Here is a 26306-nt window from a genome sequence, read left to right on the forward strand (position 1 = left end):
AGCTAACTTGTAAAAGAAAGAATCACCCTCCTTTTCATCTACCTGTCACGATGGGGCTAAGGCTCAGTTTGGTGAAATAGTGTCAGCTCCACTAGTCACCTCAAACAGGAGTGGCACATGTGAGTATTCAGGGAAGCTTTTTGAGAATGACTTTCAAAACCTGAAGATCACCCTGCTTACAGGCCAAACCTAATTGTAGCACTGTTACTCAAGTGACCTGACCCTTCTGGAGGAGGCAAGGCGAGAAAAACATTGCCAAAGGCATGAATCAGAAGAAAATAGGATGAAAGCTTTGAGAACTCTGCTGGTTCTGCAGTGCTATCCCAAGAAATGAGGGACTGTGATTTGTGCGGTAATTTTTATCACTCTATGCAAAAGCAATGGAACTTTTAGAGACTTTCTGACCATGTTTTTTCAAGTCAGTCCTGTACTGCAAGACAGCGTTTTAACACAGCACCAGAGGAAAAGAATAGAATGCAACCTTGATTAACAGATAGAAAAGAAATTGTGCCGTTTGTATACACAGTCCAACCATGCAAGAAGCAGAGCTGCTAAAGGACATTTCAAACCGCACCTGATCTGATCGTGTAATTCCTACATCACTCCACCCTCAATTTCCACTAACATCAAGTCTGGTGTTTATAATGATACTAAGGTACTGATCCTAAATACCAGAAAAAGAAAACAGTATGACAAAATAAGACTGCTGTGACACACTGAATAATGAAAGCCATACTCATTCTTGCTAACCACTGAATCGATTTGCTAATTCCAAGGAAAATGTTTAAGGGCTTCAGACAAGAAGGAAAGGGGGCACAGGAAGACTGCAAGCAGATGTAAGGATAACTACCTCTGAAGACATACGTTATTTCCCTGTTGAGAGGTTTTTGCTAAAGACAAGAGATTTATTTTTTTTGCAGTATTAAGATCCCAACATACATAATTCTCTTTTAAACACACTCTTTCTCCTTCCAGTCAAGAAGACTCAATTTAGTTTGTTTCAGCAACTTGCCAAGTCCCACGCTACTGTCACTGTTTATCATTCTAAACCTGGACTGCTTCCTTGGGTAACAGACAAAGGTACAGCTGGCTACGGTACACCTGCAGCTGTGTTATGGTATTATGAAAAAAATCGAGTAAACGACAGAATAACGTATCTTGAAGATGTGAAGTTTAGCTGAGTGCTAGGATGCTCACTGATTAATTACTTTAAGCTTCAAACTATTGCATTTGCAGATATTCATACAAAAAGTATAAAGAACTTATTTTACCAAGTGGTTTTTTAGTCTGAGTCTTCCCAGGAAACAGAAAAGTGTCTGCAATTTTTCCCCCTCCCAACTTCTCACTGTTAACCTGTGTATTTCTCTCCTTAAAAAAATAAGCTGATCTAAATTTAAATGGTAACATCTATTTGCTCTGATCCATTAAAATTAAGTTTAGAAATCAGATTTGTATGCCGAGACAGAATATAAAGACTGTATTATTTCTACTATCCAAAGTGTGCAAAAGACATGACCTCATGTTGTTTTTTACTCTCTATAATAAATATGTAATTTTTTTCACTCAAAGCAGCTTCAAGCTATGCTTGAAAGAAAGAAAAATATTTTTCAGTTGATTATGTTTGCATTCCGATATAAACTATTTCCATTCCTCATTGCTGACATGGAACTATAACCCTGACCTTCCATACTTAAGAGAAAGTATGGAAAGTATCTGTGCTCACCCACAAGTTGCAAGACTTCTGTTTAATAAACACCAAGTACAGTATTTAAGATTTCCATTATTTTCACATATATTCAGCAAATACTCAAGCACATCTTAGTTCCTTTATAAAAGCATCTTGATCCAATTTTAATAAAGATAGTATGCTTAAAAAAATTCAAATATATTGTACAATTGTTTCTGTACATGTATGTGCAAGGTCTCCTGACAAAAATATGAATAAGGAATCCAACAGCTTCACCATTTACACCTGCTTTGGCGAACACGACAACTTTCTATCACATGATGTAAGTACCATCTTTGTAGTATTTCATGGATTCTAGTTGCTGAGTCATTGCAAGGACATCCTGAAATCCTGTACTGAGTCCGGACATGTGTTGAAAATAAGCTTCCTTCTCCACTTGGACAGTTAGGTTGTTTATGCCAGCATCTTTCAGAATTGCTGTAACCTGAATAGAACAGCACGGTTAACATGAGTATTACACTCTATATGCATCTCACAGTAACTTGCAGTATTCCATCTCTGAAATACTGTAGATTAAAAAAAATACCATCATAAAGAATTCCATTTTCTGGAACGTGAAGACCAGCTTTAGCGGGTATGGCTTTGCAACTTCTGCATAACGAGCAATTCTCAGTGTCTTGCCTACGGAAATAATTATCTTTTTAAGGCAAACAAAAACCCAAGGCAGACAGACACCTGCAAGGCAGTTATAAACACGATTAGCATCCAGATATCCCTACTGTTTACTGTCTGTTTTGCAGTGTGAAATCCACCTCCTCCTCCTTTTCTCAGAGAAGATGTAGAGCCACTTTGAACAGTGAGAACCTCCTCCTCTCCCCCTTTTTTTTTGTTTTGGCAGATGTTTTAGCAAACAACTCTTTATGCAACTAATTCCAAGCTAGCAGGCAAGGGGAAGCACAGCAGCAGAGACTAGCTCTGAGACATTACCTAACAGCTACAAAAATAATCACAAACAGCAGCTTCCAGAACTGAAAAAGGAATACGGAGTAAGAAATTAAGACATTAGGGTCTAACACCCTTGCACCTTACCTGCTGTACAATCCTCTGTTCCATCACATCTGATACCACTTGCACATGTATTGTACCTGCCACAACACTGGCGGAGTGGCACCAAAAATGAGGATCTCTGTAGGATATGACTCCCTCTATTTTTTGAATCTGTAAAGAAATTACATTAGCAACAGTTAATTGAAGAACAGATTTTAAACTTGTGTATGTGTGTGGAGATTGGTGGCATCTACTTCACAGGGAAGCAAGGCTAAATAGCAAAGCAGCTTTTCAGCTAAGCTGCATTCAGAAATATATAGTGTTGAAGGGTCATCTAGCTACTACTGTGAAAGACTAGAAGCTAAAAGTCAAACTAAATTAAAAACTCAGCAGAGTGCAGTGCTAAATAGGATGAGAAAAAACTGATTTAGTGTACAGATCACAATAACATGAATGGACAGACCAACCAGAAAGCTGGCTGCACATTTAACCATTTCTAGGGCATCTGTTACCTCATTATCCAGGATTAGCAGCTATTTAGTTTTAATAGTTGGACTTAATTTGGAGACATAATGTCTTCCCATAATTTATAATTTTTTGAAATTGATCTTTGTACTGGGTCTGGCTGGGATGGACTGAACTTTTTTCACAGCAGCCAGTACGATGTGGTGTTTTGAATCTGTGGTCGAAACAGTTCTGTTAACATCCCAATGTTTTGGCTGTTGCTGAACAGTGCTTGGGCACTGTCAAGGCCACCTCTTTTTCCCACTTCGCCCTCATCCCAGTGAGTAGGCTGGGACGGGCAAGCAGCTGGCAAGTGACAGAGCTGGGACAGATTTTTCTTGCTTTTGCTCTTCCAATTTTCTCTCCAGTCCCACTGGCAGTGGTGGTGGTAAAGGCGGCAGCGAGCAAGTGGCTGTGTGGATGCCTGGCTGCTGGCTGGGGTCAACCTACAGCAAGCATATTGTTTTACTGTGGTGCATTTGCTAAAATGCTTTCCCTACTACCTTTTAATGACTTGTTCTTTGATTGTTCTCAAAAAGTACTTACTTCTTCCTCAGTCTCCTAGAATTGCTCTCTTCCCTCATCAAAAAGTGAAACCCCACTCTGAACCTCACTTTCCTTTCACTACATAAGGCTCTCCCAGACAATTTCCATTTATTCTTGTATTTCTCATGCAGACAAGACCACATCTTCCCCTCTTCTAATTTACAGGACACCATCAAGATAGTCTTCCTTGCTGCCTCTAATTGATGGCATCCTCAAAGAACCTGTAACTAGTTCTTTGACAGAGAGAAGCTCTCCACACTGAGGTCTGCACTACAGTTCTGAGCAGGAACTTCAAATGAGCCAACAGTGAAATGACTCAAAATAGGTACTGTACTACAGCAGACAGGAAGAGAATGGACTAGAATGAAAAAGTAATTAGAAAAAACAGCTTTACTTTTGCCATCTCACCTACTGTGAACCAGCATGCCCTTCCTAATATGGACAAATAAGAAAACCTGCAATTACAGGCTCAAGATACAATCCTGTAGTCTGAACTGTACATACTAAGTTTAAAAAGGCTGCAAGCTTTTGGGAATAGATATGTTACTTTCTACTTAGTAGGCTTAGACTGAGTACTAAGTACCTTTCCCACACTGTTACCATACTTGTCTGAAATCATGCTACCCATAAAAGCAAAAAAACAGTGTATTTTTAGTCGCAAAACAGCTTTGATCAGTAGAACTCCTAATCCTGTCACATCTCTGCAAAAGAGATTTAAAACAATTTGAGTTCTGAAGTTGTCTAAGACAACAGAAGCTGTCAGACTGAACTATTTGAGTTCAGTAAGTATTAAAACCAGTTAATAGCTTTGTATGCTTATTTATGAAAACATTTAGAATTGCAGATCTGACCTTTTCTAAAGCAGTATGCAGATCCTTCTCCTGTTCTGGAGGTATCCTCAACAAAAGCACTTGACAGGCATCTTTCAATAGTGGGATAACACTAAGAAAAATCAGCGTAGCAATAAAAAGAGAGCAGAGTGGATCAGCTATGAGCCATCCAAATTGCTGAATAAATATCGTGGATACTATAACACCAACACTGCCAAGAGTGTCTGCTAACACATGCAGAAACACACCTGAAAACAAAATAAACTGAATGATTAAGTTGAACAGTCCTGTTTAAAATGTACATTTATGTTCAACAGCGGGAACACAGTAGGGTTTATGAAATGTAATAAACACACTTCTAGCTCAACAGTGGCAAATATCTGCCTAACCTGGTGCAAAATTAAACAAAACATTTAGCTTTTCTAATGTTTAAATACAAATCAATGTGAAAAAAACATTTTTACTCTGCAGTGCAATGATCTAGGTAGGCATTCCCAGATTAAACCAAACATGAATAGTCTTTAAATTGTTAGTGCGATTTCTACTATATAGCATAACCTTTTAACTCTGTACAGAGAGACTCATTGATCCTAAACAGAGGATTAAAAACATCAGCATAAATGCACTGGCCTGCTAATGTGGACAGATGCTAATGTATCATTTGATTTTTGTATGCCAACTCTGCTCCATTTTTTTTAAGAAGATTGTCTATCTGCTACTCCTAGGAATTTTATACTTTATGCTGCTTTAATGGTGGGTAGCATTCTCAACGTGCACTCAACGGGCATAGAAAAATAATCTCTAACCATTTGTGAGCTTAGTGCTAGGCAAATGTCAGGATTTGAAGGAATATTAAAATAGCTAAGAGCATGGGCAGACTTCACAAAAATGCCAGACAACAGAATAGCCAAATCAGGATGCAAAATAACCAGTAAAATATGAGACTATTCACTAAAATGCTTATGCTCTGACAAGCTTACACAAAAAACTCATTCCTTTATAGGCTTCTTAATAAGACAGGCAGTTGGAAATAAATACTTTCTAACTACTAGGGAAAAAGCTCTAAGTAGCTACGCTGAAATTTTATACATATTGCCCTTCTCTGTCAGTTTCTGATTTTAGATTTGAAAAAGAAACTTTCATCTTTACCACCTTATCTTCTGAAAGACAAATAGAAGCATATTCTAGATATTGCTGTTTTGCATTTGTTCTTCTTCTTCTCATCCGCTCCCCCAGTGTTTTTACAACCAGCTCTCACATGATACTTAGAAACGTGGTAATATCTTCATAGATAAAGACTTTGTACTTTCATTTCCAGATGGAACTTAGAATCAAGGACTTTAAGCTTATTCAAAAAGGTTTACAATGACTGTTTATTAACGTTAGCAAAGATTGTAGATTAATGCTTTTTACCGGTCCTTAGGTATTACCCACATCTAAGAAAGCCATGCAAAGAAACATTTCAAGTTAGGTTTCTTCAAAACTCATTAATGAAGAAACAATTTGAGAAATTAATGTATACCACATTAAATGGCTGACAGATCACATCTGAAGAAAGATTTCAAGAATGAGGCATAGTACTGGGCCTGATTCTGAAAATCTTCAAAGGCTGCTGGAAATCACATATAACATTTACGATTCAACAGTCTGTACTTGCCTCTCATGTTGGTATTCATGCCTCCTCCAGAAGACCCATGGGAATGTCCATGGCTGTGCCCATGGTCACTGTGGGAATGGCTGTGCCCATGGCTGTGGCTGTGCCCGTGGTGAGAATGGCTGTGATCATGCGAGTGACAAGCTCCTCGAGAAGCCCCATGGGAGTGTGCATGGCTGAAGGCACAGATACCAACAAGGTTTACGATCAGCCCTCCAACAGAGACTGGCTGCGAGAGGGAGAAAAGCCTTTAGCTTCACTACATCTTCTTTATTTTCTAGAACATGGTAATTAGAAACACTGTGCACCTAATTAAGGAAAACTGTGGAAACATTAATATCAACAGAAGGATTATTCTAATATGGATTCCTCATTATATTCCTTTCAGTATAGAAGCTGGTTTCAAAGGAATTTTCTTCCCCTCTCAAAAAAATCCAATTCTCCCTGACCTTCCCCAAAACCCCACCCAATAACCACCACCAAAATGCAAAACCGAGTATCCACAAATCATGACAAGACAGCAAACTTTAAGAAAGGGTGACTGATTTTATTTAATTGCAAAAAGAGATAAAGTGATTTGAATACAAGCTTTGCTTTCCTTTCATCGGGGAAAAAAAAAAAAAGTGTATTGTATCTAGAACACACACACTCATCTAAAATTTTACTTCACTGAAGACAGCAACTACTGCTTTATTGGTTGAGTTGTGCTTTTTACCTGTCTGCCTATTTTTCTACTCTTCTCTCGAAAAACTAGCAAAGTGTAAAAGTAATTACAGCTAATAAAGGAGTTAAGCAAGTCCTACTCAGGGGTTATGAGACCTTTCCTTGGCTATGCAGACTGTGCTTATGTAGAGGGGGGTAACCTCTCCCACCCCCAAGAAACAAAATCAGTAGTAAAAATGGAGTAAATGTTGAAGATTAAAAAGAAAAAAGCAACAGGCCTTGATTCCAGCAATGTGCAATTGTGCCTGCATAAAAATCTTTCTTTGTTACTAAGACAGCAGGAGAGCACAAATTCGAGTGTGTGTGGGGGGACAGAAAACACGTGAAGCTGGAAATGTGATAAATGAAGGCTTGCATTTGCAGAATTCCATAATAAAAAAAAAATAGTTTGAAGAAAATTAACTATTGCATTTGAAAGAAAGGGACTGAAGACTGAAAATTTAAGTGAGGAGCCCTTGAAGAGGCTGTGGAAAGTAGAGAGACAGGTTAGCTATGCACAGCTTCACAACTGGTTATGCCACAGTAAAACACTCAGCATAACGTTACGAATGCTGGCTGATTTTCAGTTTCTCAGAGATTAAGACAAAATCTTTTCTGTAATAACTGACACTGGTATACATAACAGCAGAATCAGTTTAGTCTTGTACAGGCTGTTTCCTTAGTATGTTTTTATTACAGAAAGACCACAACCTAAAAAGATTAGAGCTGTAACATCTTAGGAAAAAATTCAGTTTAACTGTTATAATTAAATTATATTCCCCCAATATTTTTGTATTTTAAAACTAGATGTAGTTTGGATTTTAAAATTAGAATATGTTAAAAGGTCAAGACACAGTTTAGATCTCTTTTTTTTTAATTAAGACAAACATAAATGAACAATTAACTGCCAAACAACATTCAAACAGAATGACAGAACTTACAGTTAGCATATTTGTATCTATGTCTGGAGGATCCACCAGTCTGGCCACTGATTCCATGAAGACAAAGAAAGCAATCACCATCAGAAAGAGGCCATTAATAAATCCAGAGAGAATTTCTACACGTCCATATCTGAAAGCAAACATACGTACTTTTGAGAGTGAAGAACAGGCACTCTGAAAAATTTTCAAAAGTTATAATAAATACAGTTATAATAAATTTAATATAGCATTAAGATTACTTTGATTTTTTTTTTTCCTCAATTCCACAAAATCATGCCTTCATTTCTGGATTATTTATTTCTGATCAAGAGCTAGCTAGTTTGCAACTGCCCAAATACCAACAGTACGAAGCTATAATAAGGTAGGTATTTCTTACATATACTGCACATTCAGGGCTTCAAACTTCTAAACTGCTATGCAGTTTAACCATACAAATTTTCATGATGTCAGCAGAGTTGAAATCCTCATATAAACACCGACTTTCAACACATATTTTTGTTTGACACACATACATAAACAGAGTGAGGCAATTTCTAAATAATATTCACAGTTTTATTTGTAGAGATAAATGAAAATTACATTTCAGACACTTTTTGCAGAGGTAAGAGGGGAACAGAACGAACACAAATGGAACTGAAGACACATAGCAAAACCCCACAGAAGCATGCACCATTAAAACACCCCAAATGTATCTCTGTATCAGGGCATTTTGAAAATGACCAGGTACAATAATTTTCAGATAGTTCTTAAAGAACCTAATACACATACCCATAAGAAAATATGCGAGTTGCTTTCCATCTTGTCATCAGAGCTGCAAAAAGCCCCATCACTAATGCAGAACAATCAAAAAGCATGTGAAATCCATCAGAAATAAGACCAAGGCTATTGGTCCATACTCCATAAAAAAGTTCCACAAAAGTAAAAGCCTAAAACAAAAGAGAGTTTGAATTTTTCCTCAAAGATCAACCTGTAATTTATATCTTGGTAGCTAGCAGGAAACTCTTTTCATATGACACTTGATAGTTTTCAAATTTATTGTTTAAAGTATTTCCAGACTACTTACTTTGTCCTCCAACAAAACAGAAGCAATACATTCCAAATCTATGAAGAGACATTTTTGAACCTACCCTCCCAAAAGCCTTAGACCTAAGAAAACCACCCTCTACAGGAGTAAATTTTTCATTCAGATTTTTAAACTAACATTGTGCAGACAAACTTTTAAGCATTTTGTCATTAAACAACGTTAATATCTGATCCATTATTAGTGTAAAAGCAATGCTGTCTATACATCTGTCCTGCAAAAATTTTCTTCACCAGTTAGTAACTGTTTAAACCTTAGGAATTAGTTTGAGAGGGGCACAGAAGGAAACATTTTTAATACATCCATTTTCCCTGTATAATTTACTATTGTTAATTGGTCTGCCTAACAACTTTCTTTCCCATATTTCATATTCCATACTGCAGTTCCTTAAAGTTATCATGGCATACTTTGTTTCTCCCTGTTTTCTCAGACAGAAAAAAAGAACAAAGAGAAAGCTTTGCAAATGAGGTTCTATCAATCTTGTTTACTGCATAATCTTTTCCTATTTGAGAAAGAGAGAAGATAAATAAAACCAGCCTACTCTAAAACGAGACTAAACAATCCCACACCTGCTATTTTGTTCTCCCAGTCTTCGAAGGCCTTATTAGTTTCAGCTTATCTGCTGCTAACCTCGAGATACCTCAGTCTTAAATGTACCATCATACCAGCATTTGCTTACTGGGATAACAGTTACACATACAACCAGTGCCACACTGTGGCAACAAATCAAAGGGACCTGCCACTTACTGTAATATTAGCACAAGAATCTTCTATTTTAACATTCCATCTAATGAAACTACTCTATCAAGGGTCATATTAAAAACAATCAATCATGAGAACCTTTTAAAGAATAACTTCTCTTACAGTACCATGTATGTACTACTGTGACTGGGTTTGGAAAAAAAACAAACTATGCACTTACCAGATTTAGGCACAAGAAATAGAAGATCTGCCTAGAATCATACTCCTCAAGGATTTGTTTCAGTGACTCCTTAATAAAGCGGGGTAATGACTGAGAGCTCTGATGTAAAGCATCACCCATGAAGTTATAGAGAGGAGTGCCTTCAGGGGAATAGCCAATAAGGGTACCCTTCTGCCCTTTCCTGGAGGGGGAGGACAGGATATTGGCAGCTGCAAGGAAAGTATTGAAGTTTTTGTTTCTAAGCTTCACAGCTATTTTATAATGTGTTTTATCAGCAATCAAAGCTCACACAAAATTTGCAGGCAGAAAAGTGATTGTCAACTTCATCTTGAGGTTTATCATTAGATTTCATTGCTATGTAAGATTAGATCATCACTTCCACAACCGAACAGGTCTATTACAGTCTTTTTTTTGTAGACAGACAGTAAAAGAGTACAAAATTACAGGGCCTTTTTATTCAAAAGAATCCGTAAAAGCTCATCCAAATGAATTCTGCACGCATCCATCTTCTGACTGGCTTCCCAGTCACACAGACAGTAGATTGATTAAAAGATAAACAAGAATACGTACATAAAATGAAGAAGACAGCACTCACTACCACCCCTCCAGAGAGAACGTGCTCTGTGCTTTCATGGTGTGGTGGCTTGTTCATGGCTCGAAGCTGGTCTGTTATTGGATGTGTCCAAAAGTTGCCAAAAAGCAGCGCACTAATGAAAATAAGAAAGGATCCATATCGAGCACATGTGGAAGCTTCCATCTTGACAGAGCATATGGACTCCACGTAGAAATCCAAGATCACAACAAAAAAGATGACTGTTACGAAAGGCATGATGAGAGAAGACCAAGACTCTACTTTACTCTGCAACAAAAAATACATTTCAAACAGGATTGTTCACCATTAGATGTGATTGTATATACAGCATCAAATCTAGTTCACTTTCATTACTAATGTTTTCAGCAATACATCAAAACATAAATACCCTTATACCTTCAATTTGTCATATAAAAACAACATTCCAGCTACAGAAAGACACATATGGCTAATATGCACTACAGTATCTTATTTGAAATACTTCCACGTGCTTAAAAGCAACGCCATATGTCATGCCATGTTTGCAATGGTCTACTCTCCCTAAGCATGCAGGTATAACAAACTTGTCTTTAAATTAGAATAATCTACTCGTCAGGAACAGAAGAGCCCTGTATTTCTACAGTCATTAATACCTGTGCAATATTAGTATATGAATTCAAAGAGTCTATAAAACTAGATTTGAAGGGGCCTGCCAGAGAGGCGCCTGGGGATAGTAGCCTAGTACTCACAGGGCAGTGTACTAGTATTTCTGAGTACCAAAAAGCCTACCATCCCTGAAAGGTGAAATCTGTATGCTCAACTCGCTTCCTGAAACGCTTATACACCAATGCACGCAGCACTGGGAACAAACATGAAGAACTAAAGATCTGTGTATGGTCGCAGGGCCATGATGTTATTGCGATTACTGACCCATGGTGGGACAGCTCGCATGACTGGAATGTTGTCATGGATGGCTATGTACTCTTTAGGCGTGAATGACAGAATGACTCTGTTAATACTGGGACTGCCTGACTCACTGAAGGTCTATGCCACACAATTCCAAGACCGACAAAGATAAAATGAGGGCAGAAGATTGACAGCCGATAGATTAAATCAACACACAAAAGGGGAAGAAGTATTTGACTCCGGACAAACTTGGGGAGAACTAGTGAATGGCCTCATAGCTTACAGCAGGAAAATAGGGGTTGGTTTGTCAGAACCACCTTCCTGGACAATTAAGAGATTAGAAAATAAATGCCTCCCAGGTAATGATAAAGTTAAATGGGAGTCCCACTCTGTTTCCTCCCGGAATCAGTTATGGAGGGAGGGAATAGAGAAAGGAATCTCAAGGGAAGTTATGGATGGAATGTTAAAATTGTTAGTAAGGGTATGGAGGAGGAAAGAAAGACTGAAACCTCGAGGGGGACCTTTATTGAAACCATTCCCTAGTGCACCCCCGATGAATCAGTCGGGAAACCCCTTAATCCATCCCCAGTAAGTGTGCCAGGGGATGGAAAGTGCGTATTTTTAAGAAGGCTCACTGAAAATTGTAAAGGAGAATTATTTATTACTTTTCCAATTGGTCCCCACAGAATCCCTGTGACTTTCCTAGTCGATACTGTGGCCCAGGTTTCAGCTCTTAAAACTGTAATGGCCAAGAGAAGCCTCCCTGCAGTTAATACGGCCTTGCAGGAAGCTGAGAAAATTGTACATAAACAGTCTGGTTTTTTGAGGGGTCCCTTTAGGTTTCTGAGAACAGCGATTTCTGGACACCCCCCTCCCTGTTGGGGCTGTCACAGGGCCTGGTATAGAGGTGGGGAGAGCTGTGGGGGGAGCGGGGGGACGTGGGCAGCTGCCTGTGGTAAGGAGTTGGTGTGCTCGGTGAGACCGCTATGGTGGTGTGTGTGGCATAGAGGAAGGATTACAAAATTGCTCAAAATCCAAGAACCTTTGACCGGGGATCATAATCAAGATATAATACCTGCAGTGACACAGACAGCTCCTCCATTTCAACCCCACTTACAAAATGTGTGGTTCACAGATGCCTGTGCAAAACAGGCGGGAAAGACATGGAAACAGCAGGCTGTAGCCCTTAGTGTTAACAATCAGGAACAAGTAATAACTGAGGGGGAAAGAAGTGCCCAGGCAGGGGAATTAGTTGCAGTGTGGAGTGTAGTTACCCGAGGCTCTGCAAACGCTGACCCGCTGCGTATTTACACTGACTCTTGGGCAGTTTTTAAGAGATGCAGAGAGTGGCTCCCATTTTGGGAATCAGATCAGTGGGAGGTAAATAGGGTGCTGGTGTGGCAAGCAGACAAATGGAAAGATACACTAAAAATTGCAAGGCAAAAGCCCATTCTGGTAGGACGGGTACTTGCCCATCAAACAGGTAACCACCCAACTGCTCTCCTGAATAATCAGGTAGATTGCCTGATGCTTCTGGCTGCAATCCACTTGACAGAGGAGGAAAAATGGGAACCTTTAATTGAATGGTTACACATCAAACAAGGGCATTCAGGAATCAAAGACCTTTTTAAAGCAGCAGGGAGCAGGAGGTGGCCAGTAACTCCAGAACAGTGTAGCAACGTCAGCTTCTGGACAACGCGTACTCGCTTGGTACCTCACCCATTAAAAGACACCCCTCTCCATTTAAGAACTGGTAAAGGACTACAGGACACATAACAAATTAATTATACTGGACCCTTAAAGAAATCTGAGGGAAAACAATGTGTTAGTGGGGGTAGAAATAGTATCAGGAATAACCCAAGGTTCCCCTCCCCCTCTGCTCTGCCCTGGTGAGGCCACATCCGGAGTACTCTGTCCAGTTCTGGGCCCCCCAGTTCAAGAGGGACAGGGAACTACTGGAGAGAGTCCAGCAGAGGGCTACAAAGACGATGAGGGGACTGGAGCATCTCTCCTACGAGGAAAGGCTGAGAGACCTGGGGCTCTTCAGCCTGGAGAAGACTGAGAGGGGACTTTGTCAACACTTATGAATATCTAAAGGCTGGGTGTCAAGAGGACAGGGCCAGGCTCTTTTCAGTGGTGCCCAGCGACAGGACAAGGAGCAACGGGCAGAAACTGGAGCACAGGAAGTTCTGCCTCAACATGAGGAAAAACTCTTTTGCATTAAGGGTGGCAGAGCACTTGAACAGCCTGCCCAGAGAGGTTGTGGAGTCTCCTTCTCTGGAGATATTCAAAACCCGCCTGGGCACAGTCCTGTGTGACCTGCTGTAGGTGAACCTGCTTTGGTGGGGGAGTTGGACTATGTGATCTCCAGAGGTCCCTTCCAACCCCTACCATTCTGTGATTGTAGGATGCAATATCTGTGCTAGAAAGATGAAATAAAGTTATCACACAAAAGAGGAAATTAAGGTATCACAGAGATATACATCAAAATACAAAGGAAAATTTTCAAACAGAGCTTACTACAAAAAGATGGTGACTTTGGTAATTTTAAAGATACTCTGAAAGAAAGATTTAAATTGCACTTCACAACCAGAAGCACTACAAAAAATTATTTATTTTTGTACTTGCTATCTTACCTCTGTTGTCAGAGAGAGGACAATGACCCATGGGCACAACAGAAGGACAGAAACAAGATGAGACAAAGCTTGAAGACGCTTGGCTCCACCTACATCTACAGATAGTTTTCGGGAAGCCATGTGAAAACCAACCTTACAGCACAATGCCAGTACCAGAAGCAGTACTCCTCCCTGGAAACACAGAGGCATCCTGTTAGCTTTCATTAAGAGTCAAATACCTCATTCCAAAGAAAGTAACACTTTCATGAAAAAAGATGAATATGCTTTCCTTAACTTACCAATAAAAGATGAAGACAGGATATTTCCTGTGATTGTTACTCTAGTTAAAAACAGTAACACAGCATATGTAGTTATACCTCAGCACTTCACAACAGCGTGATAGGACTTAAGTTTAAAACTCTCAATAGTGTTAATTGGCTGCAAACTGGTAGTGAACAGCATAAGGAAGACGACAAAAAAAAAAAAAAAAAAAAAAATCACACAAAACTTGGTTTCCCATCCTCCTACTGAAAAACTGTCGAAAGCATATATAATGCCCCAAAGTGTTATGTAACCTTGGCCTCAAAGCCTTTCATTCAGTTACCTTTAATGGCACCATACCATATTTCTTCACTGTATTTTCTTTCAAAATTGTTCAATAAATGAATCACAAGATACACCATCTCATTGCCTTTAGATCACCCTTGCTTTGTGCACAGTTAACCAGTCTCTCTAAGATTTGATTGATTTCTATATTAATAATTTCTCAGCTGCTCTGTATTTTTTTTCCTCTTTTAGTCCTCACTGCAGCTAATTTAGCAACAAGACTAAGCTAACAGAACAACCCAGCCAGCCAGGTCAATCCCATACAGTAAGATTTTGATAATCAGTTATTCATCTCGGCAATTACAATGGGAGTACGCTACTGAGAAGTATCAGAATCTGTGTCTTCAAAAACAAGCACCTAAGGTAAAGGTAAGATATTACAGTGCTAGTTCAGTTTAAATATGGGGTGGGGATGTTAAACTTTTTTATTTTGATTGAGGCTTAGATTAGCTTTGAGTTGGTGAAATTCTTACGTACAATTACAAATTACGTAAATATCAGCCTGCTAAAATACAAGTTATTTACCTTGTGATCTGCAACACCCAGGAATGCAATGATTGTATAAAGAACATGGGTAAGAGCACTGTCATGATGACCCTCAGCTAAATAAAAAAAAAGTTAAGGAAGAGTTTCATTTTTTTTAAACAGAAGAACAGGTAGAGGTAGCAGAAGACCACAGAAAGCAGAAGTAAGCAAATGGAGCTTTAAGGTTTGTCAGATCCTTAAAAATTAGGAAAGATGAAAATATTTCCACAGAAAATAAATAGTTTAACATACTTGGGGGGGTGGAAGACTAGTTTAGAACATGAGAACATATTCACTGTTAAATACTGCATAGCAGTCATGACACAGGATTTATGTTAATTTTAACAAGCAGACTTCAAAAAATATACTCAACGGCATTAAAAATTAGATCAATTTTCACTAAAAGCACTGAAACAGTGAGGTGTCTAAAATATGAACTATATCTTTCCAATTTCTAAATATTTCAACTTTAGAAAACAAAGAGTAATTGACAAGCACAACACAGCAAATATTAACATTGTGATAGTTCTTGGGAAACCACTAGATGGCACTAGACACACTGAAAACTCAGTGGATTAATCGATAGTATTCCTGAATACACTATTTGCATCTGTAATTCCATGTTTTCATCCGTCCTACTGCCCACCCTCAGATGTACCACTTTTTGCCAGTACACTTCACTATAACGAGATGACCTGTTGAAAATTTGCTTCAGAATCACTTCTAATTTACTCAGTGGTTTTGAAAGCATGTTAGCCAGCTCCCATTTGCAGCTTCAAGTCCATTGTTGTTGGAGATACTGCTGGCTACTTCACATCACTTTTCAGCCTGGCAGATGAACTGAGACTACCACATTTGCAAGAGCTCAAAACAATCTTTAAGACACTCTCCATTGTATCTGAAAAGCCACGGCAGACAGGTGAAGTCCCTGGTGACTGGAAAAAGGGAAACATTGCACCCATTTTAAAAAGGGTAGAAAGGAGAAGCCTGGGAACTACTGATCTGTCAGTGGCACCTCTGTGCCTGGGAAGATCATGGAACAGATCCTCCCAGAAGCTGTGCCAAGGTACACGGAGGACAGGGAGGTGATTTGAGACAGCCAGCAATGGCTTCACCAAGGGCAAGTCTTGCCTGACCAACCTAGTGGCCTTCTATGGTGGAGTGACTACATCAGTGGACAAGGGAACAGCTGTGGATGTCATCTACCTAGACCTCTGTAAGGCCTTTGACACATTCCCCCACATCCTTCTCTCTAAATTGGAGAGATACAGATTTGACGGGTGGACTGTTTGGTGGATAAGGGATTGGCTGGATGGTCATATCCACAGATTAATGGTCAATGGCTCAATGTCTGAACAGAGATCAGTGACAAGTGGTGTACCGCAAGGGTCTGCACTGGGATCAGTGCTGTTTAATATCTTCGTCAGTGACACAGGCAGTGGGATCAAGTGCACCCACAAGAAGTTTGCAGACAACACCAAGCTGAGTGGTGCAGCTGACATGCCTGAGGGATGGGATGCCATCCAGAAGGACCTGGACAAGCTTGTGAAGTGGGCCTGTGTGAACCTCAGGAGGTTCAACAAGGCAAAATGCAGGGTCCTGCACCTGGATTGGGGCAACCCCCGGTATCAATACAGGCTGGAGGACAAAGGAATTGAGAGCAGCCCTGCTGAGATGGACTTGGGGGTACTGGTGGATGAAAAGTTGGACATTAGCTGGCAATGTGAGCCCGCAGCCCAAAGGCCAATCGTATCCTGGGCTGCATCAAAAGCAGTCTGGCCAGCAGGTTGAGGGAGGCGATTCTGCCCCTCTGTTCTGCTCCGGTGCGACCCCATCTGGAGCAGTGCGTCCAGATCTGGAGTACTTAGCACAGGAAAGACATGGACCTGTTGGAGCTGGTCCAGAGGCAGGCCACAAAAATGATCAGGGAGCTGGAGCACCTCCCCTACAAGGAAAGACTGAGAGAGCTGGGGTTGTTCAGCCTGGAGAAGAAAAGGCTCTGGGGAGACCTTATTGCAGCCTTTCAACACTGAAAGGGGGCTTATAAGAAACATGTGTACAAACTGTTTAGTATGGCCTGGAGCAAGAGGACAAGGGTAATGTCCTATTTAAAATAAAAGAGGGCAGATTCAGACTAGATACAAGGAAGAATTTTTTTACAAGGGTGCTGAAACACCAGAACAGGTTGCCCAGAAAGGTGGAAGATGCTCCATCCCCAGAAACATTCAAGGTCAGGTTGGTCAGCGCTCTGAGCAACCTGATACCATTTTATAGGTATGTCAGTGACAAAAGGAAGACTAGGGAAGCTGTGGGCCCCCTCTGGAAGGAAACAGGAGAACTGGTCACGAGGGATATGGAGAAGGCTGAGGTTCCAAATGACTTCTTTGCCTCAGTCTTCACTGGCAAGGGCTCTAGCCACACTGTCCAAGTTGCAGAAGCCGAAGGTGGGAACTGGGAGAAGGAATATCCCCCCACTGTAAGCAAAGATCAGGTTTGTGATTATCTAAAGAACCTGGAGGTGTACAAGTCTGTGGGATCTGATGAGATTCGTCCACACGTCCTGAGAGAACTAGCAGACCAAGTTGCTAGGCCTCTTTCCATCATATTTGAGAAGTCCTGGCAGTCTGGTGAAGTGCTCACTGACTGGAAAAGGGTAAACATCACCCCCATCTTCAAACAGGGAAAAAAGGAAGACCTGGGCAACTACGGCTGGTCAGTCTCACCTCTGTGCATGGCAAGATCACGGAGCAGATCCTCCTGAAGGCTCTGCTATGGCACATGGAAAATGTGGAGGTGATTGCTGGCAACCCACATGGCTTCACCAAGGGAAAATCCTGCCTGATGAATCTGGTGGCCTTTTATGATGGAGTTACAACATCAATTGACAAGGGAAGAGCAACTGATGTCATCTATCTGGACTTGTGCAAAGCCTTTGACACTGTCCTGCATGACATCCTCGTCTTCAAATTGGAAAGATGTGGATTTGACGGATGTACCACTCGGTGGATTAGAAATGGGCTGCAAGGTCACATCACACTCAAAGAGCTGTGACCAATGGCTCGATGTCTGAGTGGAGACCAGTGACAAGCAGTGTTCCTCAGGGATTGGTACTGGGACTGGTGCTGTTTAACAACTTTTTTGGGGACACTGAGAGTGGGATTGAGTGCACCCTCAGCAAGTTTGCCGATGACACCAAGCTGTGTGGTGCAGTCGACACGCTGGAGGGAAGGGAGGCCATCCAGAGGGACCTGGACAGGCTGGAGAGGTGGGCCCAGGCCAACCTCATGAAGTTTAACAAGGCCAAGAAAAGGTGCTGCATCTGGGTCGAGGCAATCCCAAGGACAGATACAGGCTGGGCGATGAGTGGATTGAAAGCAGCCCTGGGGAGAGGGACTTGGAGGTGTTGGTGGATGATAGGATGAACATGAGCCAACAGTGTACACTTGCAGCCCAGAAAGCCAACCGTATCCTGGGCTGCATCAAGAGAAGCGTGGCCAGCAGGCTGAGGGAGGTGATTCTGCCCCTCTACTCTGCCCTTGTGAGACCCCACCTGGAATATTGCGTCCAGCTCTGGAGCCCCCAACACAAGAAAGACATGGAGCTGTCAAAGCGAGTCCAGAGGATGGCTACCAAGATGGTCAGAGGGTTGGAACCTTTCCTATGAGGACAGGCTGAGAGAGTTGGGCTTGTTCAGCCTGGAAAAGAGAAAGCTCCGGGGAGACCTTATAGCGGCCTTCCAGTACCTGAAGGGGGCCTACAGGAAGGCTGAGGAGGGACTTTTTACAAGGGCCTGCAGTGACAGGATGAGGGGTAATGGTTGGAAGCTGAGAGAGGGCAGGTTTAGACTAGATACAAGGAAGTTCTTCACCCTGAGGGTGGTGAGACACTGGAGGAGGTTGCCTAAGGAAGTTGTGGATGCTCCATCTCTGGAAGTGTTCAAGGACAGGTTGGATGGAGCCTTGAGCAACCTGGTCTGGTGGGACGTGTCCCTGCCATGGCAGGGGAGTTGGAACTAGATGACGTTTGAGGTCCCTTCCAACCCAAATCATTCTATGATTCTATGACGCAGTTGAAGATGTCCTGGCTCACTGCAGGGGGTTTGGACTAGATGACCTTTAAAGTCCCTTCAAACCCAAACCATTCTACAATTCTGTCACTCTATGAATCTTTCTGGATATATGGAAAGAGTGCCAGCCAGGCTGTCAATCATTTACTGCATGCACTTAGGCTACCGCCATTATGTCTAGAATTTCTGGGGAAAAAAAAAAAAAAAAAGGAGAGCTGATCAAAAAAGCTTCTAGTAATCCTAAGCAGTCTGGTAGGTACAAATGGGCAGAGATCCTTTAACTACAAGTTAAAATCTATATCTGTGTTCCAAGTTATCAAAGTAAGGAATGCCATTCATTTTAGATGTAAAAGTAAAATCTTATGCTATGATAGCCTCAGAAGTAAGACTTCTACCAAGAAAAACGCAAGCATATTTAATTCAGTGCACTCAACCTCACATTCTCTCTGCTTCAGTAGTAACAGGCAATTGCTCTCACACATAGCAAGAAAGGATACGATGTTCTGCTATTTTAGCCATGAGGTCATCATTATCAAAAAGCAGTAAGCAGATGACAGCTATGATGAAAAATGCAGCACCTCTTGTCTGTAAAAAAACAAAAAAAAAAACACTCCAAATTTGTAATGTGCTGTAAGAGGTTAATGTTAAAAATCCAGGAAATCAGTCCCCTCCCTCCCCTCTCCTGATCAACGTAAGCATATTTTAGCTCAGCAAGAAAAAAAAGACAAAAAAATTTGTTTTTTTCTTAAAAATGACCTTTACAACATAATTTTAGATTTATTCTGGTTTTCAGATTTACCAGATAACTCAGGGCAAATCACCATTGTAACAACCTAGAAGCCCGTATCTTACGAACTTCAAGTGTGATTGTTTCCTTCTTCATAGTGTTTCTGCCTGCCAGAATGCACAGCTACTTAAGCCTGATGATTTAATGTTTTGTAGTATCAAGGAGCTATAAAGATGTAGTGGACAAACTGTAGAATTTTGTCTTAGGGGAGTTAATGGCTAAAGCATTGTGCAAAGGTTCTGAGAAGGCAGAGGTCTGCAGTGCTTTTGTGAGAAAGGGAGAGGGGTAGCTACTAAATCCTAGTTCCCAGAGCTTTCATCTCCCTGACTTAAGACACTGCAATTTCGGTATTCATCATCTTGGCAAGACACTGAGCACTACAGCTGAAAAATACTATTACAATTCATCTTCTGAAGCCAAATACAGCTATCACATTCCTGTTTTGGAAAGTCAGTTGACTTCTCTTTGCCACAGTTCACTTCATAAAGCTGAAACATTCAGAGGACAGGGGAATTGCTCCCTTGTTTCTGATGCCTTAGATATGCAGCTTGACTGCCAACCGTGGCCCACTATGATACAGATTGACAAAGAACCTCTCTGAAGCTCTACATCTACCCTTTGGTTAGCTAGAGAAAAAAAAAAAAGTCTTCTAGATGAAGAGCTTTCATGCTGGATGCCCTAAGCATCACTGTCTGAGGGTGGCGGGCATAGAGTGTCAGAGCAGACAACTGTGCTATCCACTCTAATGCCAGCCTAGAAGTGATTAGGGGACGCCAGCAGCGGTTATGACACAGAGATTTCAAAACTCCCAGCCTGTAGCAGCACCAAAGACACACTTCTGTTACACAGCAAGTACTCTAGCCTCAGGTGTATGACATCATAAGGTATCTTCCTCCAACTATCACTGGTTTTGAGTCAGAGGTCAAGACTGCTAAGTGCTGGGATGAGCGCATTCCATTTAGGGCTGATTAGGCACAGTTAGAGAATTTGCATGTAACTGGGACTCAGATAAAGGATGTCTCAAGTATATACCTCTGATTAAGTAAACGACTGGGCCCAAGTAATCAGCACATACAGGCTCATGCAGACATTAAAGTACTTAAGAGAACTTTCGGCAGAAAAAACAAAGCATGTGAAAAGCTAGAGACATTGAAAAGGTGAGGTAAGGATTTGGAGACTGTATTGCTGGACTTTAGTGTCTAAAGGCCAGGACCACTACAAGCACATATGTCCTTCTGTCAGTTTAAACCCCAAATCCTGTTACAAATAATGCTGAAATGCAAAAATCATTCCCAAGGTTCTTTCCCGCCTACAAGGAAAAAAACTTCCCAGCTACCTTCCACGGATCTCCAACAGCTTCAACTACTATTTCTCTCTTAATGTCATATTTATTATTTCAAGTAGTACATCTTATAATTTCACCACTAATTGAACTAAAAAAGCACGGTTTCTACAAACATAGGTCTGAAACACTGTTTGTTCTAGGTAAATAAGGACTTGAACTTATAGCATTTAGTATTTTTTTACGTTTGGTAGAATAAATTTTTAAATACCTTTGCTGGTCCTCCACCTGAGCTTGTGAACAAGACACTAAGGAGTGATAGCACAACCACATCACTGTGCTCAAAAAGCAACAATGTCCTACAAAAAAGTGAAATAAACACTTAGTCCACTTACAAGGAGTTTACCTCACAAACTTGATATATATTATTTCAGCTAAAATTCAACAACAGCAGTCAAAGATTTATTCTGTGATTTCAACAACAAGTTAAAATAATTCAAAATGATAAAACACAAATCTGTTTGCCTTCACCAGCAATAGATCTAGCTGCAGACAGCTAGATGTATCACAAAACAAAGAGCTTCCTAACTCAAGGAACAGATTAAAATTATTAATTTACAGATCACTTTAAATTGTACTTTCTTCTGGTAACACAAGATACTGATTTGCTCCAGATGGAATTACTATTCCCATTACAATACCTCCTCTAAACCAAAGTTTCTGGCTTCCAGAAAAAAAGAGGGCCTGTTCTGTTGTATTACATCCTGTTTGAGGTGTTGATGATGCAGTAGTTTATGCAACTCAGAATACCTTAATTGCTGAAAACAAGAAATTCTAACTTGCACACTGTCTCCTTCAGATAGCAAAGGCCGACTAACAAGTTATATGGACAGCTTTCAGAGCAGAACATTGAAGTAATAATTGCTGTCAAGTTTACCAAATGCTTCTGCCATTCTTGGCATAGCAATACGACCTGCTAAGGCCTAGTTCTATTTGGGAAGACTGTCAGCATCCAGAAAGGTACTACAGTATTAAGAAATGCTATTATTCTCAGATATGCCTTCTCCCATGTAACGTACCATTAAGGCTTTACCTTCTCTCCAATAAAAGATGCTTTCTTGCATCTTTTGGAAGCCTAATGTCATTCTTTTGTAGTTACTAGTCAGTACTGCTTACAAACAGCACAAGTCATTTTACTCGGAGTATATGCACTTACACTACCCAATTCCAACGCAGGACAGGTGTATGCCCAAATAGAGCACTGCCCTGCAACAAACGCAGAAATTCATTCTAGTCACCTGGCACAGGAATACAAGCTGCTATCACTAACTATCAAGCCACGGTCTTCGAACAACTGAATAAACAACTGGGGTTACATTAATGAGACTAAGGAAATGATGAAAACCACAGTCAGTCCAACAGACAGTGATCATCTTGTATCACTCACATCAATAGTTTAAGCACTACCAGGAATTTCACTGGCATCCTGCCAAAGAATGAAAAAAATCACAAGTTCTACAGAAAATTATAAGTAGCTTTTCCCAAGTACAACAGAGTTCACAGGAAAGATCCATTTAAAATTTAAAAAAATAAAGCAAGAGGCTGGCATCATGGGCTGACAGACACAAAATAAAAAAACAAAGGAGCAAGACAGGGAAAGATGACAAAAATTAGCATAAAAAGATAAAACATTCCTTATAGTAAATATATATTTACCTCAGTGGTCCACAAAGAGTAAGGCCAAAAAACCACAAGAGTGAAATGATACATCCCACAACAGCATGCTTAAAAATTTTGATCCACTACAAAAGAAAGGTATTCCATTATAATTTTTTCCACAGTTTCAAAATAACCACCCCATTATTAGCATTCTTTTAGCACAGTAGCTGTAGAAATGAAGAAGAAAACATATGTTCTGCAAGTTCTGCAGAATTTAGAGTATGATTATCTTCTTAACTATTTTGCCAGGACATATTATGAACCAGAATTACTTATTTCTTTTCTACCACAGTACTAGATTCTACAGTATAGCCTGAAATCTCTTTAACAAAAAGTCTGAAAAAAAGGCTAAAAGAAGGTCCAAGTTCATTTACCTGTAAAAGAGGCTTTTAATTTTGTAATCTATTGTATATATCTGATAAACACATACAGAACTGATAAAACATTCAAGATAAAGAGACTAAGACTTTAAGTCTACAAGTATTTACACATGTGCTAAATTCTTTTTTCAGGAAGCAGGTTATAATTCAGCTATTCAAAACATTAATTGTAAATGCAAGGTTTTGAAGAGAAGTAATTCATTTTGGAAATACATTAAACGAGACAAAGTGTCTACGACAAACATCACCTCTTCAAAATCCAGAATTCTAAAATTTTTAGCACTAGCAAAACCATACATTGACAGATTTTTCCAAACATAAATCAAAGACATAATTTATTCCTGTTCACACTTTACAATTCTGCCACACGTGTCTAATCATGAAAGCAGCTGACATTTGGAACACTTCTAAGGCTATCCTTCAGATTCTCTCTACTTAGCACATACACTCATGACATCATGCATGGCTCAGGTTTTTGTGCACACGATTACATAAAACCAAGACAGATATAGAGCAGGTGAAGAAAATTTCTTACAAAACAGCAGGTTCCAACCCGGCCCTGTTCTGACATGTCGGGATACTGGGAACTCAACACAGGTCTGAAGAGCACAGACCAGGCCCTCATCACAACACACCATGCAAAAGCACTGTTTCTGCATGGGGGACATGACTGGAGCGCTTCAACATCATGGCAGTCCAGAAACTGCTCTTTGAAACTGTTGAAGTTGGCCAAGTAGACTAAGCTCTTTTTGAAAATCCAGCCCCCAAAAATAGATGCTTGTATGGAGCCAAGGACTAATCTTTTCATGATACTCTCAAAAGGAGTTGACAAAATCTAAAAATGCTGATTGTTTTTTACAGTGCGCTAGACACAAAGTTAGTTACATACTTCTGGAAATTGCAGCCACATCTAAGTGGAGTAACCGTTATTCTGCTTTCATTTTTGGCAAGAGCCACGTTGTCAAGACTATCTACAAAGATGTGAATCACTGTTATGTATGTCAACTCACCTGACGCTTGGTTACCACTTTTCCAGAAGAAAACGGTTTTTGAAACAAAACCATAAAAAATGCAGACCTGTTAAAAGAAGAAAGTTTTCTCTATTAGTGTATTAGCAGTCAGCTTTCTACTCAAACCAGCTCTTAATAACTAGTTCTCTCATATTAGGCTCAGCTGACAAAATGGCTTCCTCTACATTTTCCATTAAAAGGCCACACTTGATCACACTCATTTTATTTTTCCCTGATGCATTACATGTGTCAGACGCAAGAACAAAGGTGATGACAAGCGAACATCTGTAACACACGTTCTTCAGAAAATGGCTAATGAGAATGAAGATAACTGATCTCATAGGCTTTGAGGAAAAATATACTGTTTTTTTTTTATTAGCAACATAAATACATACAACGGCTTATTCACATACGGAACGCTGAATAGTCTTGTTAAAAATGGTAAGAAACAGCACACATCTTCCTCAACCAGATCAAAACTGATGGGGAAGAACACCATGGTGCTTGTGAACCTGCAAGTGAGAAGTCCAGAAATGTAAACAAATTTTAAATAAAAGGAAAAAATGAGGTTCCAAATGTTCCAACTCTGCCAAGTTAATTACAGAAATGCTCTTCCACATGGTATCAGGTAAACATGAAGCAGGATTGTGTCTCCAAAGGTTGTTTCTGTGTATTTGTCATCAGTTTTTACAGTTTAGCTTTCAATCAGGGAAAGACAGCAGTTGAAGCTCACTAGAACTACAAGAATACAAATTATAAGGAAGAAAGCTTGTCTTCTACACTCTTCTCAAGAAAATTTGGACATGCCCAACTTTCCTATCATGAGCGCTATCATAGTATGATCAATTTTAAAGTAGCAAAACCACCGAAGTTTCTTGAGAGCAGAGAAGCCTTACAGAGAGATCTGGTTAGACTAGAGAGCTGGACAATCACCAACCATATGAAACTGAACCAGAGCAAGTGGAGGATTCTCCACCTGGGACTGGGTAACCCTGGTTATACACACAAATTGGAGGACAAGAGGCTGGAGAGCAGCCTCACAGAAAGAGATCTGGGGGTTTGGGTCGATGGCAAGTTGAATATGAGTCAACAGTGTGCCCTGGCAGCCAAAAGGGCCAGCCGTGTCCTGGGGTGCATCAGGCACAGCACAGCCAGCCCCTTGAGGGAGGTGATTGTCCCACTCTACACTGCACTGGTGAGGCCCCACCACAGGTACTGTGTGCAGTTTGTGTGCCTCAACATAAGGAGGACGTCAACCTGTTAGAGTGTGTGCGGAGGAGGGCGATCAAGATGGTGAAAGGTCTCGAGGGCAAGACTTGGGAGAAGCAGCCGAGGTCACTTGGTTTGCTCAGCTTCAAGAGCAGAAGGCTGAGGGGTGACCTCATGGCAGCCTACAGTTTCACAGAATCACAGAATGCTGGGGGTTGGAAGGGACCTCAAAAGACCATCTAATCCAACCCCCTTGCCAGAGCAGGACCACCTAGAGTAGGTCACACAGGAATGCGTCCAGGAGGGTTTTGAATGTCTCCAGAGAAGGAGACTCCATGACCTCTCTGGGCAGCCTGTTCCAGCATTCTGTCACCCTCACAGTAAAAAAGTTTTTCCTTATGTTAATGTGGAACCTCCCATGCTCCAGTTTGCACCTGTTGCCCCTTGTCCTGTCATTGGCCATCACCGAGAAGAGGCCGGCTCCATCCTCCTGACACTCGCTCTTTACGTATTTATAAACATTGATGAGGTCACCCCTCAGTCTCCCCCAAGCTAAAGAGACCCAGCTCCCTCAGCCTTTCATCAGAAGGGAGATGTTCCACCCCCTGAACCATCTTTGTGGCTCTGCGCTGGACTCCTTCCAGAAGTTCCCTGTCCCTGAACTGAGGTGCCCAGAACTGGACACACTATTCCAGATGCGGTCTCACCACGGCAGA

The 26306-nt window shown here is 40.7% G+C and overlaps 1 protein-coding gene across 1 annotated transcript in view; it reads right to left on the bottom strand.

Moving 5' to 3' along the window:
- Window positions 1-1878: 1878 nt before the first annotated feature.
- SLC30A5 (solute carrier family 30 member 5) overlaps window positions 1879-26306 on the bottom strand; it is a 29033-nt gene continuing 4605 nt past the window's right edge. The window contains exons 3-16 of the mRNA XM_086479364.1: window positions 24382-24448; window positions 22989-23074; window positions 21544-21631; window positions 19701-19788; window positions 15138-15214; window positions 14028-14198; window positions 10485-10773; window positions 9915-10123; window positions 8680-8837; window positions 7912-8041; window positions 6272-6497; window positions 4636-4862; window positions 2777-2905; window positions 1879-2171 (exon numbers count right to left, since the gene is read on the bottom strand). Coding sequence (XP_086335490.1) covers window positions 2001-2171; window positions 2777-2905; window positions 4636-4862; window positions 6272-6497; window positions 7912-8041; window positions 8680-8837; window positions 9915-10123; window positions 10485-10773; window positions 14028-14198; window positions 15138-15214; window positions 19701-19788; window positions 21544-21631; window positions 22989-23074; window positions 24382-24448 — 2116 coding nt within the window. The 3' untranslated portion in view covers window positions 1879-2000. The remainder of the gene's footprint in view (window positions 2172-2776; window positions 2906-4635; window positions 4863-6271; window positions 6498-7911; window positions 8042-8679; window positions 8838-9914; window positions 10124-10484; window positions 10774-14027; window positions 14199-15137; window positions 15215-19700; window positions 19789-21543; window positions 21632-22988; window positions 23075-24381; window positions 24449-26306) is intronic.

The sequence above is a fragment of the Leptosomus discolor genome, chromosome Z (genome assembly GCF_034619465.1).
Source record: "Leptosomus discolor isolate bLepDis1 chromosome Z, bLepDis1.hap2, whole genome shotgun sequence".
NCBI lineage: Eukaryota > Metazoa > Chordata > Aves > Leptosomiformes > Leptosomidae > Leptosomus > Leptosomus discolor.